The sequence below is a fragment of the Brassica napus genome, chromosome C5 (genome assembly GCF_020379485.1).
Source record: "Brassica napus cultivar Da-Ae chromosome C5, Da-Ae, whole genome shotgun sequence".
Lineage (NCBI taxonomy): Eukaryota > Viridiplantae > Streptophyta > Magnoliopsida > Brassicales > Brassicaceae > Brassica > Brassica napus.
Window position 1 is genome coordinate 15,645,882 of NC_063448.1, and position 14,573 is coordinate 15,660,454.

Genomic DNA, 14,573 nt, shown 5'->3' on the forward strand with positions numbered 1-14,573 from the left:
TAGTGGAGGTAAATTTAAGTATTTTAATTCACTCTGAGCATAAAAAAAGATTTGTTAATAGGTCACAAAGATGACGGGAGAACTGGAAGAAGTTGCCAGATGAACAAAAAACACCATATGAAGAGGTTTATTTATTTATTTGTATATATGCTTGCATCGACAGCTATTTAAAAACTTCAGAGTGAATGAACTGGGGTATTTTAACAGGTAGCAAAGAAGAACAAGAAGACATACATGGAAGCAATGGAGGAATACAAAAGAACGAAGGGGGCATGAATCAAAAAAAAAAAAGAAAAAAAAGAAGAAGAAGAGGAGCCATGAAACTCCATAAACAAGAAGCTCTCCAATTGCTTAAGAAGGAGAAACGGACAATCTGACCAAGGTCACTCATTGACTCACACTTTCCCCTTTTAACTGATCACTAAAATGCATCAAGATCATAATCATGTCTTTTGGAGAAGACGAAGAGACCAAGAATAAGAGGAACAAAAACGTTGACCCTAACAAACCCAAGAAGCCTACTTCATAATTCTTTTTTTTGTCAGGCATGAACCTAAAACTAAGTGACTCAAGTGTATCATAAGCTTTTAGTTTATAGAAGTTTCTAATTGTTAAAAAAATTCCACAACAACTTTGATGGAAAGGGTGTCTGTAGGAGGAGCAACTCGACAATCAATGATCTAATCTCAGTGATCTCTTTAAGATTAAAACCCACATCCATGTCATTTTTTTTTTTAAAGTTGTTGATTTTCAAAGAGACATGATACATAGCTATGAACTTTTTATCATATATATATATTTTTATTGGATCTTGGACACTTACAAAAAAAACGATCTTCAAATGTTAATAAATTTAAACAAATAACAAATAACAAATAACGATTATCAAATTGAAAATATTTTTATAAAACATACGGAAACAATTTCCGCAGCGTAGCGCGGGTGTTTACCTAGTTTCATTAATGATACATATAAATACCATTACAAAAGTTGAAATTGTTGATATATATATCGTATAGATTCCCGATTTTAGCATAACCACTTCCCTCCAATACATTATCTATATTCTATTAAAGTAGAAGTCACAACCTCATTTCATGTGTGATTTTTAAGTTGGACCACCCTTAAATTTTTTAATAATACTAATAATATATAGAATCTTTGAACTACTTATTTTTAAGTTGGACCACCCTCCAATACATTATCTATATTCTATTAAAATAAAAGTCACTATTTTAGCATAACCCTCACCAAATACATAATAATATAATTTTCCTACATAAAGTATTAAAATTAGATATATATATATATATATATATATATATATAGTAATAGTCGTTAACATTTAATGATATGTTGGAACATGTTATCGTTGATATTTTTATGAGTATAGTTTTACGTGTTATTCCAACACGTATAAAAACGTGTTATTCCAACACGTATAAAATATTTATCAAATATAAAATTAATTGAACAAAACATAAAACATACTTAAAGTTATGCTTGAGTGTTCAGGTACCCGTTGTGATACGGATTGGGTTTTTGGAATTTGATTCTAATTTATTTCACATCTTAGGTCTCATTCTGTTAAATTTGTAAGTAGAGAACAAGTTCGGATATAACACATAGGTTTTACTTCTAAATTGTATCACATCTAAAATCCATAAAGTAACAATATATTGTTCCGATTTAGGTTATATGGGTTCAAATATATCCGAAGTTAAATCCAAAAACTGAAAAGCAAAACATAAGAAATAGGATTGGATATTTAAGGTACTCATTGAAGATTTAAATACTTATTTTTATATATAATTTCAAAATAAATATAGAATTGAATATGTGAAGTACATATTTATGTTTCATATATTTATACTTGCAACTGATTTAGAATTTTGGTCGGTTTTTTGGATTTTTTTTTTGGTTTTTCGGGTTTTCCATTCGGGTTCGGCTAATAATACTCCGGGTTCGGATATTTGATGTATTTCTTATATTTCAGATTGGGTACTGATCACTTTTTTTTTGTTTGAGTTTGGTTGGACTTTGGGTTACAGATTTTTTGTCCAAACCTATTTTAAATGAAGAAAAAATGCGATTATATAAAAAGTTTACCAAAAAATTATCCCGCGCTTTAGCGCGGATAAAAATCTAGTATTCTTAAGTTGGACCACCCTTAAATTATATAGAAGTCACAACCTCATTTCATGTGTGATTTTTAAGTTGGACCACCCTTAAATGTTTTTAATAAATATATTTTAATAAGACTAATAATATATAGAATCTTTGAAATACTTAAATCATAATATATTTTGATATCTTTTCATTTAATATATATATATATATATTAAAAGTTTTGAAAAAATCTTTTTAAAAATATTTTAGTTTAAAAAAAATAAATGTAAATATTTTCACTAATTTTGTGATTAGCTTTGAAATATTACTATACATTAATATACTCATTTATCAATTATATAATCACAATCAATCATATTAAAAGAAAATTATTATGTTGATCTAAATTTTTTAACAATATATTAATTTTCAAAACGTTTATTCAAATATTTTCACTAATTTCGTAATTAGCAATGAAATATTATTATGCATTAATATATATGCAGTTATTGTTTATAAAATTTATATACTTGTATCTATTTTATAATCATAATCAATCATGTTAAAATAAAATTATTATATTGAACTACATATGATAAAATTAAATTAAATTGATAGATTTATAAATTTTATTTTCAAAAATATAAAACATTTATGCTAAAGATATAATATGATGACAGACTACAATACATGTATAAAAATTAACATATCTTAGATTTTAGTATATACAATAATATATTATGTAAAATGAATAAACGTAAAAATATTACTAAAATTAAATCCAATTTTAAATGACGGTTAAAAAAGTAACATAAATTAAATACAAAATAGTTTTCAAAAAAATATTTCCATGCATATTTTAGTTTGTTCAATAACTAAACGTAAATACAATAAGATAAATATATCATAAAAAGCAACATATACATGTGATGGTTTTAAACAGTTGATTATTTACAATATGTAAACTATAAATTATTATTTTGAAATAGTTATATAAACATTTAAATATATGATTAAAATTAAAAATGTATACCACTAATGATCTAAGATAATTATATATACATATAAAATTAAAAATAACACTCGTGCGGTTCAAGATCTAGTCTATTCTTATAACCAATACTAATCAATATTAATTCACACATAAATAATGATGTAAATTATCGTGTTAACTATCTTTGATCATCAAGTGCAAGCCACCTTTATTAATTTTTATAGAAACCAATGCCTATCCAATTTTATTACTTATCGATCCCTATATAAGCGGTTATCATGCAAACCGGTTAACGATACACTATATATTAGTCTTCTACGTTAATCTCGGCTACAAACCACTAAAAAAAATTGTATCAACAGTAAATGATCAACTTACTTTTTATGCATATTTTGTAAAGAATTTTATAACGTTGAGAGTCCAAATATGATCATATATCAATAAAATCACATACAAACCAGATTAGCCTAAGTGAGAAATCTAAATAGTCTTACTTATCATATAGTATAGATATTGAAATAATATCATTGAATTATTTTTAATCAATTCAAATAATATCATATATCACTTATCAAATATTATCATATATTAATTCTAATTAATGTTGAACAATATAAATTATTAATATTACATAATATATGACATCAAATATTAAATAAAATAACACAATAATTTATATTGACTATATAAAATTGTTGTTATGGATAAAAAAAAGCAAACAAAATTCAAAACAAAGGAAACATAACAATGAAATATTCGAAAAAGAAGAAAAATAACTCTAGCTAACTAAACATTTTATCAAATAAATTAATACAACACATTAAATTTGTTTTGTTGATTTTGTAAATAAACAATAGTAAGAAACATAATCCACGTTTTCGAATTCTAGTATAACCTTAAAGTTCAGTTCAGATTCAGTTTGGGTTCCTTGAATTCGGTTCAGATATATACAACGTTTACCAGGTACTTGAACCGGCCGTTTCATATTGAGGATTAGTTCTAATTCAGATTTTAGTCCGACGGAGATGGAAAATGGAAACTATAAGAGACTAAGACCAAGAGAAGATAGCAAAGGATGCGGTCTTTGATTCCCAAATCATTTGTTCATTATGAAGGATTACAAATCTTCAAACGTAGTTCATACACCCCAATATGGCGAACGTAGTAGGTTCCAGTTCATTTAGAAAAGACTATATATTAAGACTCCATCAATCTCCTTTAAGTAATTGATAAGACTGTCGATGATCCACACTGGATCTTCGACGTCATGGCGGATCTTCTCGAACTCGACGGTCCACAACACGCGGCTACCATCGGCCTCGTATGCCTTGGGAGTTACCGTGATGGTTGCTTTGAACTTCTTGTAGCTATCCGAGACAAGATTTCCACTCATACTCAGCGTCACTGTTCTTTTCTCCCACCCCACATACTCAGTGATTTTCTCATTCGCTAAGGTGAAAGAACATCAAATAATTAAGGGTTTTGGTGAAGAAGATCAATAAATAAGAATGAAACGTGAAAGAGTTAAAAATGATTTACATATGATGTCAAAAGTGTTGTTTATGTCGTCGGTGAAAGATGTAAATAACTTGTCCGCCGGAGACTTGGTGTCAAACTCGCCGGAAGAATCTCCATGTAGCGCCATTCTATTTTTTTTGTTTTGTTATCTTTTACGATTATATTTCTATGAAGTGATATTAATATTATACTCCTGCTTTTGATGATGATGTTTATATATAGAGATGAAATTTGCATCAGTTAACGTTTTTCTACTTCTCTCATGTCTGATGGTTACTTGTCTCAACCGTGGAACCAACTGCTCTGAAGATGTAAGACTGCCCGGCGTCTGTGAAGTGAGCGGTGGTTCCCGTTGGAATAGTCTGGCGCCCTTTAATCAGAAAACACGTGTTTCTATAGAAGTCATGGCTCGACAGCGTTCACAAGAAAAAAACACACTAAAAGACAGAGTCACGTGCTCCTGAAGAGAGGTGCACGTGTTGGTCACCGTCACTGTCACTGTTCACAACGGTTGGCCGGCGATTTCTCTCCCACTCCTCACATTACCGATCTAGATCACATCGAAAGTTCAGCTGCATAGTCCTTGATTGACCACAGATAAGAAAATAAGAAAATCAACAAAATACTAGGGATTAATCCGCCCTCGCGCGGGATTATATTGATTTCCAAATTAATTATTTAACTATTCTTATATTGTATAATTATTTATTCCAATTTTATTGTTTTATATCAAATGGTAATATTACAATATATTTTAATGCAATATTTACTTATTATTTATTTTATTTAACATTTTCAGACAAATAGTTAATATTTTTTTATATTTCTTATATTATATATCTTTTTATTATATATTTTTCTATATTGTATTTTTGTTTATTCTAATATTACGCTAGATGCTTAATATAATATTTATATTTTTATATTGTATATTTACTTATTATTTATTGTTTATTATATTATATATTTATTGATTCTAATTTTCTTGTTTTTATATTAAATAATATTTTAATTTACTATACATTTCTCAGATCGATGTGTAATTAAAGCGTTTCCATTTCTTATATTGTATATTTCCATTTCTTATTTATATTTATTGATTCTAATTTACTATACATTTCTCAGAACGATGTATAATTTAGCATTTCCATTTCTTATATTGCATATTTCCATTTCTAAATATTCTTATGTTGTATATTTATTTATTCTAATTTTCTTGTTTTTATATCAAATGATAATATTTAATAGATTCTTAATGTAATATTTACTTATTATTTATATTATTATACATTTTTCAGATAGATACTTAATGTACTTTTTTCTATTTCTTATATCATATATTTATTTATTTTTTATTTTTTCTATATTATATATTTACTAATTCTAATATTACGTCACATATTTAATGTAATATTTATATTTCTTATATTGTATATTTATTTATTGCTTATTTTTCTTATATTTTTTATTTACTTATTCTAGTTTTTATATCAAATGGAAATTTTAAGATAAATTTTTAATGTAATATTTATATTTCTTATATTATATATTTACTTATTTACTTATATTTTTTTTTCTTATATCAAATGATAATATTAAGACAAATGTTTTAATGTAATATTTCTATTTATGTTATTGTATATTTACTTATTATTTATTTTAATGTAATATTTTTATTTCTTATATTGTATATTTTTTATTAATTGTTTTTTCTTATAGTTTATATTTAGTTATTATTTATTTGTTTTGTTTTTCTTATACCAATGATAATATTACGATAGATGATTAAAATATTTTAATATATGATATTATATATTTACTTACTACTTATATTGTATGTTTATTTATTATTTATTTTTTAATATCACATGGTTTCTTTTGGAAAATGTTTTCTTATATTGATGCGGACGGTGTATGGAGCTTCAAAATGTCAATTTTATTAGTATAGGGCTCCAATAATAAGTCAAGTTAATTTTAATATGAAAAACACATAATTAATTATAAAAAGGATAAATCCTTATAAATTTAACAATTTCATAAAAAATAATTCAATGAAAAGATATTTCTTTCGCATTCTTTTGGTTTCCTATTATTGATAGATTAATTTATACCAATTCTATTTTGACTATAATTTTTTTTTTGTAACAGATTTTGACTATAATTTAGGAGTATGATCTTAGTATACTCTGAGTGATGAGTCTGATTTTCACTAAGAACAAACCCCTTTATCTATGGACATATACGCTTTGTATAGCATCTCAAAAGAGAAGATAATCATATACATATGGTGGTGACGCAAGATATAGATTAAGTGATTATTAAACTGAAACATTGTATTTTCAGACGCATGCTATTTATGAGTGGACTGTGGTAGGCAAAGACTTGATTACTGTTGTGCAATCATTTTTTCTGTTTGTACTTCTGCCTCAGAGTATAAATGCTACACTACTACAAGAAAACATAAGCTTAACGAGGATAGTTTTCCTCGTGAGTTCGTCGTAATAAATGCTTTACGACGAATTAGCAAGGAAACACGTTTTCTCGTTACTCATACGTCGTAACACATATTTCCTCGCCAATTCGTCGTAACTTAGCGAGGAAAATATTTCGTCGTAAAGACGAAGTACATCATTTCGTCGTAAAGACAACGTAAATATTCCACGTAAGGAGGTCGCTATATTTCCTCGTAAATACCTCGAAACGTGTTTCTCGTAAACTACACATAAATACCTCGAAAGTGTTTTCTCGCAAAATACACGTAACTACCACGAAAGTATTTCCTCGTAAAATACTCGTTTATCTTTCCTCATCATTTCCTCGTAAATGTTTTCTCGTAAAATACTCATTTATTTTTTCTCGTCATTTTCTCATAAAGTTTCCACGTAAATAGGTCATACATTAGCTACGAATTTACTTCGTTTTTATTATTTTACAGAATTTAAAAATATAATTAAAAAATAATTAAAATTATTTAATTTATTAATAAAATTATAATTTAAAATAAAAATAAATCAATACGAAAATATTTTATATATAAATAAATTTTGAATTTATAATACAACAACCGGAAAGAAAGAACTAAGGGTCGTTCATCGCCTGGTAGAATTCATCACTCCTCCTCGCAACATCCGCCTCGTTATGTGTGTCGGATGACTCGCCTCGAATGGGATGTTGTTGTCGCATGTTCCTCAACATGGACTCCCATTCGGGATTTGTGGCCGCTATAACGTCCAAGAAGCCCTCGACTCCACCCATACGAGATTTTGTCGCGGCCAACTCGTTACGCAGCTCAGTGACTTCATCATCCCATCGCTGACCATAAGACGATGTCGCTCTCGGAACATCGTTGACAGGGACAACCTTAAAAACAAAAAATAAATATTGTTAGTAAAAATTTAAAGTTAAATTAAATGAATAATAAAAAATTAAAATTTTAGAAAATTTACCTCCTCGTAAATTTTATCCACTTCAAGTGTGGATAAGGTGACGGGTAATCCGTCGGTAGACTGCTGGGTCAGCTGGGTCTGGCGGTCTTCAACCCGAGCAACCACGTCGTTGTAGATTTGCTCGGACTTGCCATCTACAAATACGCCCGCCTTGTTCTTGTGGGTCCTCTCGTAAAGTTCCATAAGAGACGGGAGATGTCCCGTCTCTTTGGCCTAAACAACATTAAAGAAAGTTAGAATAAAAATATATATATTAAAAAATTATTTAATAAAATATTTAATTACCATTTCCAAACGGACACCGGCGTGGGGTTTTTGGCCCGTAGTGTGAAGCATCGGCCCGTTTCCGTGCTCATCGACCGTGTTACGGGAGTTAGAGCAAGACTGGGCGATTCTAATGGACAAGGACATAACATCTTACCACTTTCTTGGGCGAGCGGTGTTGAATCTGCTTGATGCATAAATGTCTCCAGGCCCGCAAGGTATTCTTTCGTCACTCTCCCGTTAGCATCTCTATGCATATACATTCACGTTTTTTGTTGTTGGTGTGTTTAAAATGATGTTCAAACATCCATATTTATAGGAAATTTCGAATCTGGTAGTTGTAATTTTCCTATAAATTTATGACGAAAATTAATTAGGTGGCAAAAAAAAACGTGTAACACCTACAAAGTTGGTGGATTCAAAATTTCCTCGCTAAATACATGTAAATTATTTCCTCGTAAATAACATGCGAAGTTTACGTCGTATTTATGAGGAAATAGTATTTCCTCGTAAAAGACACGTCAAATTACATCGACTTTACGACGAAACGCTTTTGTCGTTACTTTACGAGGAAATAACGATGACATTATTTTTCCACGTAAGTTTCTCGTAAAATCGACGTAAATTTACGAGGATTGTTTTTCCTCGTTAACTTTCCTCGTTAAGCATGTGTTTTCTTGTAGTGCTACTCTTCTATCTCTGATACCCAAGACTGACTGCGCTGAGAAGATGAGTGATTTTAGACCGAGTGCTTGCTGCAATGTAGTCTACAAGATAATCTCGCGAATCTTGGCTCACAGGCTCAAAGCAGTATAAAATTAAATTAGATGTATAAATCTTAACTCTTGAAAATAGTATAAATCTTAACATTCATATAAAAACTTCACTAAGAATCATGAAAGATGGTTCAGGAAACAAAAACATTTATATAATATTTTTTTTTCTTCTTTTTGTCTAATGTAATATTTAAATTTTTAAATTGTATATTATTTTTAATGTAGTATTTCCATTTTTTTAATTGTGTACTTACTTATTATTATTTTTTCGTATATTATATATTTTCATATTTAAATTTATATTTACATATATTTAATTTTTACATTTTAAGATATATGTTTAATGTAGTATTTCCATTTTTTTAACTGTGTATTTACATATTATTTGTTTGATCATTTTTTTTGTTTAATGTAGTAGTAACATTTTTTAAATTGTATATTACTTTTTTTAATGTAGTATTTCCATTTTTTAAATTGTGTACTTACTTATTATTATTTTTTCATATATTATAGATTTACGTATGCAAATGTATGTTTACTTATATTTAATTTTTACATTTTAAGATAGATGTTTAATGTACTATTTCTATTTTTTGAATTGTGTATTTACTTATTATTATTTTTTGGTATATTATATATTTACAAATTCAAATTTACATTTACTTATATTTCGTATATTATATATTTATATATTTAAAACGATATTTACTTATATTTTGTATATTATATATTTAAATGGTAATAATGTAATTTAATGTAAAAAGGTAATAATAGTAATGATGCCACATGACTTTTTTTCGAATAATGATTCATGTGGACGCTCTATAGAGCCTCAAAATGTCACTTTTATTAGTATAGAAACAAAAACATTTATATAATACGTTTTCTCTTGATCATTGGGATGTATGGGGATCTAATAAATCCTGAATATCCATCAAGAAAGCAATAGAATGGATGGTTTGCAAATCTCTCAAGCATCTGATCAATAAATGGAAGTGGAAAATGATCTTTTCTCGATGCAGAGTTCAGTTTTCGGTAATCAATACACATTCTATGACCAGTGATTGTTCTTGTTGGTATCAATTCATCCTTGTCATTTTTAATTACAGTTATACCACCCTTCTTGGGCACAACATGCACAGGAGATACCCATTTAGAATCTGGAATAGGGTAAATAACACCAGCATCTAAGAGTTTAAGAATCTCTTTCTTTACAACATCCTTCAGGTTAGGATTTAACCTTCTTTGATGTTCGACAGAAGTCATTGATTCATCCTCAAGATGTATCATATGCATACACAAAGACGGTGATATTCCTTTGATGTCATCAAGAGAGTAACCTATTGATTTTCTAAATCTTTTAAGTGTTTTCAAAAGTTCAGATAACTCAGTTTCAATAAGTTCACTACTCACAATGACTGGGTAAGTTTCATTAGGACTAAGGAACGCATACCTTACACCATTGGGGAGAGGTTTAAGCTCCACTTTAGGCGCCTTAAGCTCGCTCTAGTCGTCTTGCTGGGCGTCCTCTTGTTGAATGACAGGTTTCTTGATGAACCACTTGTGGCAGCTCCTCATACAGATCCTTACTACCAAATCCTCTGTGTGAATCCATCATCATCCCATAGGCAGCATTCTCCAGGTTCTCAATCACTTCAGCTTCTCTCTCTATCGTCAAAGCATGCTGTAGAGGGTCTTCTAGTGACAACTCTTCAAGGAGCTCATCAGCAAGGGAGTCCATCTCTTCAATGTAGAAAACTTGCCCCTGAACTGTTGGTTTCTTCATTACCTCCTTGATGTCAAAGTGAAGAACATGCCCTTTACCCAAGTGGAGATCAATCTTGCCCTCTTTCACATTAACAATTGCTCCTGCTGTAGCTAAGAAAGGCCTTTCAAGGATTAAAGGATCTGCAGCTTCCTCACCCATCTCAAGCACCACAAAGTCTGTAGGGATCTCATATTTTCCAACCATAACGGGGAGGTCCTCCAAGATACCCACAGGGTACTTCACTGAACGATCAGCCAATACCAGAGACAGTCTACACTTCTTGTACTGAGTGAAACCAAGCGTCTTAGCAACAAATAAAGGCATCAAGCTGACACTAGCTCCCAAATCGCAGAGACATCTATCAAATACCATAGGTTCAAGAGCACAAGGTAATGTGAAGCATCCTGGATCTTCTAGCTTCTTTGGAACAACAAGCCTCTGGATAATGGCACTGCACTCATGAGTGAGAATCATCATGCCCTCCATCTCCTTCTTCTTTGCAGCTACAACATCTTTCAGGAACTTGCTATATTGAGGAATCAGCATGAAAGCATCAATGATGGGCATTGTGACTTGAACTTCACTCATTTCCTTCTCAAATAGAGCTTTGTACTTCTCTAGCAGCTGCCTCTTGAATCTACCGGGGAATGGTAGTTTGGGTTCATAGGGAGGAGGAACAAAAGAATTCTCACTTGCTGGAGCAACAACTTCACCATCCTTCACTGTTTTCTTCTCTTCCCCAACCTTTCCTTTACCTTTTGCTTCCACAATCTTCTCCAAGATTTCATCATTGATTTTCTCATCAACAATCACCGCTTCATCATCTATGTTGATGGCAACCCCCTCACCTTGTTTCTCAACATCCTTGGTGAGAGCTTTCTGAGGTAACTCCTTACCATCCTGAGGGTGATAGCTTTCATGGTCTCCTTGGGGTTTTGCTCAGATTTTCCAGGTAAAGAACCTTGTTGGCGATTTTGTTGAGTGTTCATGGCAGCAAACTGGTTCTCCAAGGTTCTGAACTTGTTGTTGAGCTCATTGTAGCTTCCATCAATCTTTACGTGAAGGTTTTTCAACTCATAGCCAACATGCTTCTCACTTCTTGTATGAGACTCTAAGATTTGTTTTAGTAGGGCATCAGTGTTGCTGACTGGAGGAGTAGAGGTAGAAGTAGTAGGTTGTTGTTGGGCAGGTTGTTGTTCTTTGTTGTTGAAACCGGGAGGAGGGTTTTGTTGAGGCTGATAGCTGCCTTGCTGGTTGTTCCGAGGCTGATAACCACTCTGTTGGTTGTTGGGGTAAGATCTCTGTTGGTAGTTGTTGTACTGAAAATTTGGCTCTTTCTTGTACCAGCTACCATTGTTGTTGATGAAGCAAAGCTCTTCTTGCCCTTCCAAACCATCAACTTCCTGGACAACAGGTGTGGCTTCTTTGTTTGGGTGACCAACAAAGTGCATCTGCTCCTGGGTGGTCTTATCAGCAATGAGAATATCAATCTTATCCTGGAGAGCCTTTAACTCCTTCCTCGTCTGCTTGTCATCTGTTCTACTGCCTCTGTCGTGGTCTCCACTGTAGACTGCATCACTCTTTACCATGTTGTCAACGAGCTCTTCTGCATCTTCCTCAGTTCTCCCCAAGAAGAACCCATTGCTAGCTGTATCCAGTCTGGCCCTGTACTTAGGAAGAGCACCACGGTAGAATGTGCTCAGCAAGATCTCCTTAGAGAAACCATGGTGTGGGCATTGAGCTTGGTAGCCCTTGAATCTCTCCCAGGCTTCACTGAAGCCTTCCAAGCCTTTCTGTTGAAAGCTGGAGATCTCATTTCTCAGCTTAGCAGTTCTTGAAGTAGAGAAGAGCTTCTCCAAGAAAACTTTCTTGCAGTCATCCCAAGTGGTGATTGAGTCGCTTGGTAGAGACTTCTCCCACTGTCGTGCCTTATCCCCTAGAGAGAAAGGGAATAACTTCAGCTTTAAGGCATCCTCAGACACACCATTAGTTTTTGACAACCCACAGTAGCTGTCGAACCTGTCCAAGTGGTCAAATGGGTCCTCTAGAGCCAAGCAATGATACTTGTTGTTCTCGATCACGTTGAAGAGTCCTGATTTGATCTCAAAGTTGTTGGCTGCTACAACTGGTGCTCGGATTCCCAATCTATGACCATGAATGTTGGGGCGGTCATAAGTGCCAATGGGTCGAGCTGCTCGCTGTTGGTTTTGTGGAACGTTGTTGGCATCATTTTGAGGTATGTCTCCCATATCAGTATCCAATCTCTGCAAGTGAGACTGTTGCTCTTCTTCTCTTCTCTTTCTAGCACTCTCTCTCTCTAAAGCTCTGATGTCTGCGGCTCTTGGAACTAGGTTTGATGAACCCCTGCTCCTCAAGTTCATACACCTGTAAATTAAAGGGAAGTTAAGAAGGAGAATCAGTAACTAAAGAAAATAAAAATGACTTAGTCTCAAGCAAATGACTAAATCTCAATGTTCAAATCTACTCAGAATTTGGCAACAGCGCCAATTTGATGTTAGGAGTTTTCAAGGCTCCTAAGACAAATGTTGTAGTATAAATGATTGTCGAACCAATTCTAAGGGATTTCAAGCACTGAGAATGCAAGTACTTACTTAATCTAAGTGTAACCGATGATTTTAAGGGTTTTCTAAACTAATGATTAATACTAATGCAGTTTCATAATAATAAAAACGGTAAATGAGTTGACTTTCTTAACTAAGGAAAATGAGAACTCATGGGCATAGGAATTAGACCTTGGATGATCAAGTTTCGAACTAAGGATGGCAGACGAACAATCAAACTATCAACCTTAAGCTTAGACACGATCCTAAACAAACTCTATGTCTAGATGAATGTTCATTTACTAACACATTTCAAACAACAAATGTCTTTGGTTGAATAATATGGAAGCAATCATTACTAACAGGTCTAAGGCTATCTTAGCACTTCTAACAACAAATGTCTTTGGCAAAATATGCTAATAGCTTAGAAGAGTTGTTTCAGGCATTTCATCGAACACCTTTTGGGTGGGAAATGCCTAAAGATCAACTTTTGAGAAGCTAACTCAGAAGATGCATTATGATTACTCTACTAGCAAGGTTTTGGAATGATCTACTCTAAAACATCCTAGCTGTAACCTAATCACCCTTAATCTTCCTAACCCATGAATTCAAATGGTGATTACTCACTGCTCTTCATGATTCCTCTTAAACCGATTTTGGATTTCAGATTAATCATACAAATGGATACAACAATGAATTGGAAACACAGAATTGCAATAACTAGATGAACAAAGATGATTCAAGAGATGAACTTTCCAAAGGTTTTTCTTAGAACAAAAGATAATCTGTCTGGTGGCTGCTAAAGGTACTTAAAACATAGGTTTTTCAAAAGTAAAAACGTGCATAATGAAATGACCAAAAGGCCCTTGAGTAGAAATGAAATCGAGCAAATAGAAGGCGCGCAGCGACCTCCAGTAGTCTCTCCGAGAGGTCGCTCCAGGCTTCGGGAGCGACCTGGAGGGGTCGCTGCGAGACATCGCTCCGGGCCGCTCTTTGCGAGCGACCTCGCTGTGTCGCTCCGGTCACGTCGCTCCCAGTTGGAGCGACCTTATGGTGTCGCTCCGGAACGTCGCTGTAAGGTCTGTAACACCCCCAAACCGTTCTAGGCATAGGTCAAACCACCGGCCAACAATCAAA

The 14,573-nt window shown here is 32.2% G+C and overlaps 1 protein-coding gene and 1 non-coding gene across 2 annotated transcripts; one reads left to right on the forward strand and one right to left on the reverse strand.

Annotated features, from left to right (window-relative positions):
* Positions 1-4,283: 4,283 nt before the first annotated feature.
* Positions 4,284-4,748, reverse strand: LOC125587107 (uncharacterized protein At1g24000-like). Its single transcript, XM_048757253.1, has 2 exons — positions 4,643-4,748; positions 4,284-4,552 (listed from the first exon to the last, which is right to left on the reverse strand). Exons 1-2 carry the CDS (start codon positions 4,746-4,748, stop codon positions 4,284-4,286), a joined length of 375 nt encoding a protein of 124 aa, XP_048613210.1.
* A 7,846-nt stretch (positions 4,749-12,594) lies between these two features.
* LOC125587996 lies at positions 12,595-12,701 on the forward strand. Its single transcript, XR_007324392.1, has one exon. It is a non-coding gene; the product is annotated as a small nucleolar RNA R71 (small nucleolar RNA).
* The last annotated feature ends 1,872 nt before the right edge of the window (positions 12,702-14,573 follow it).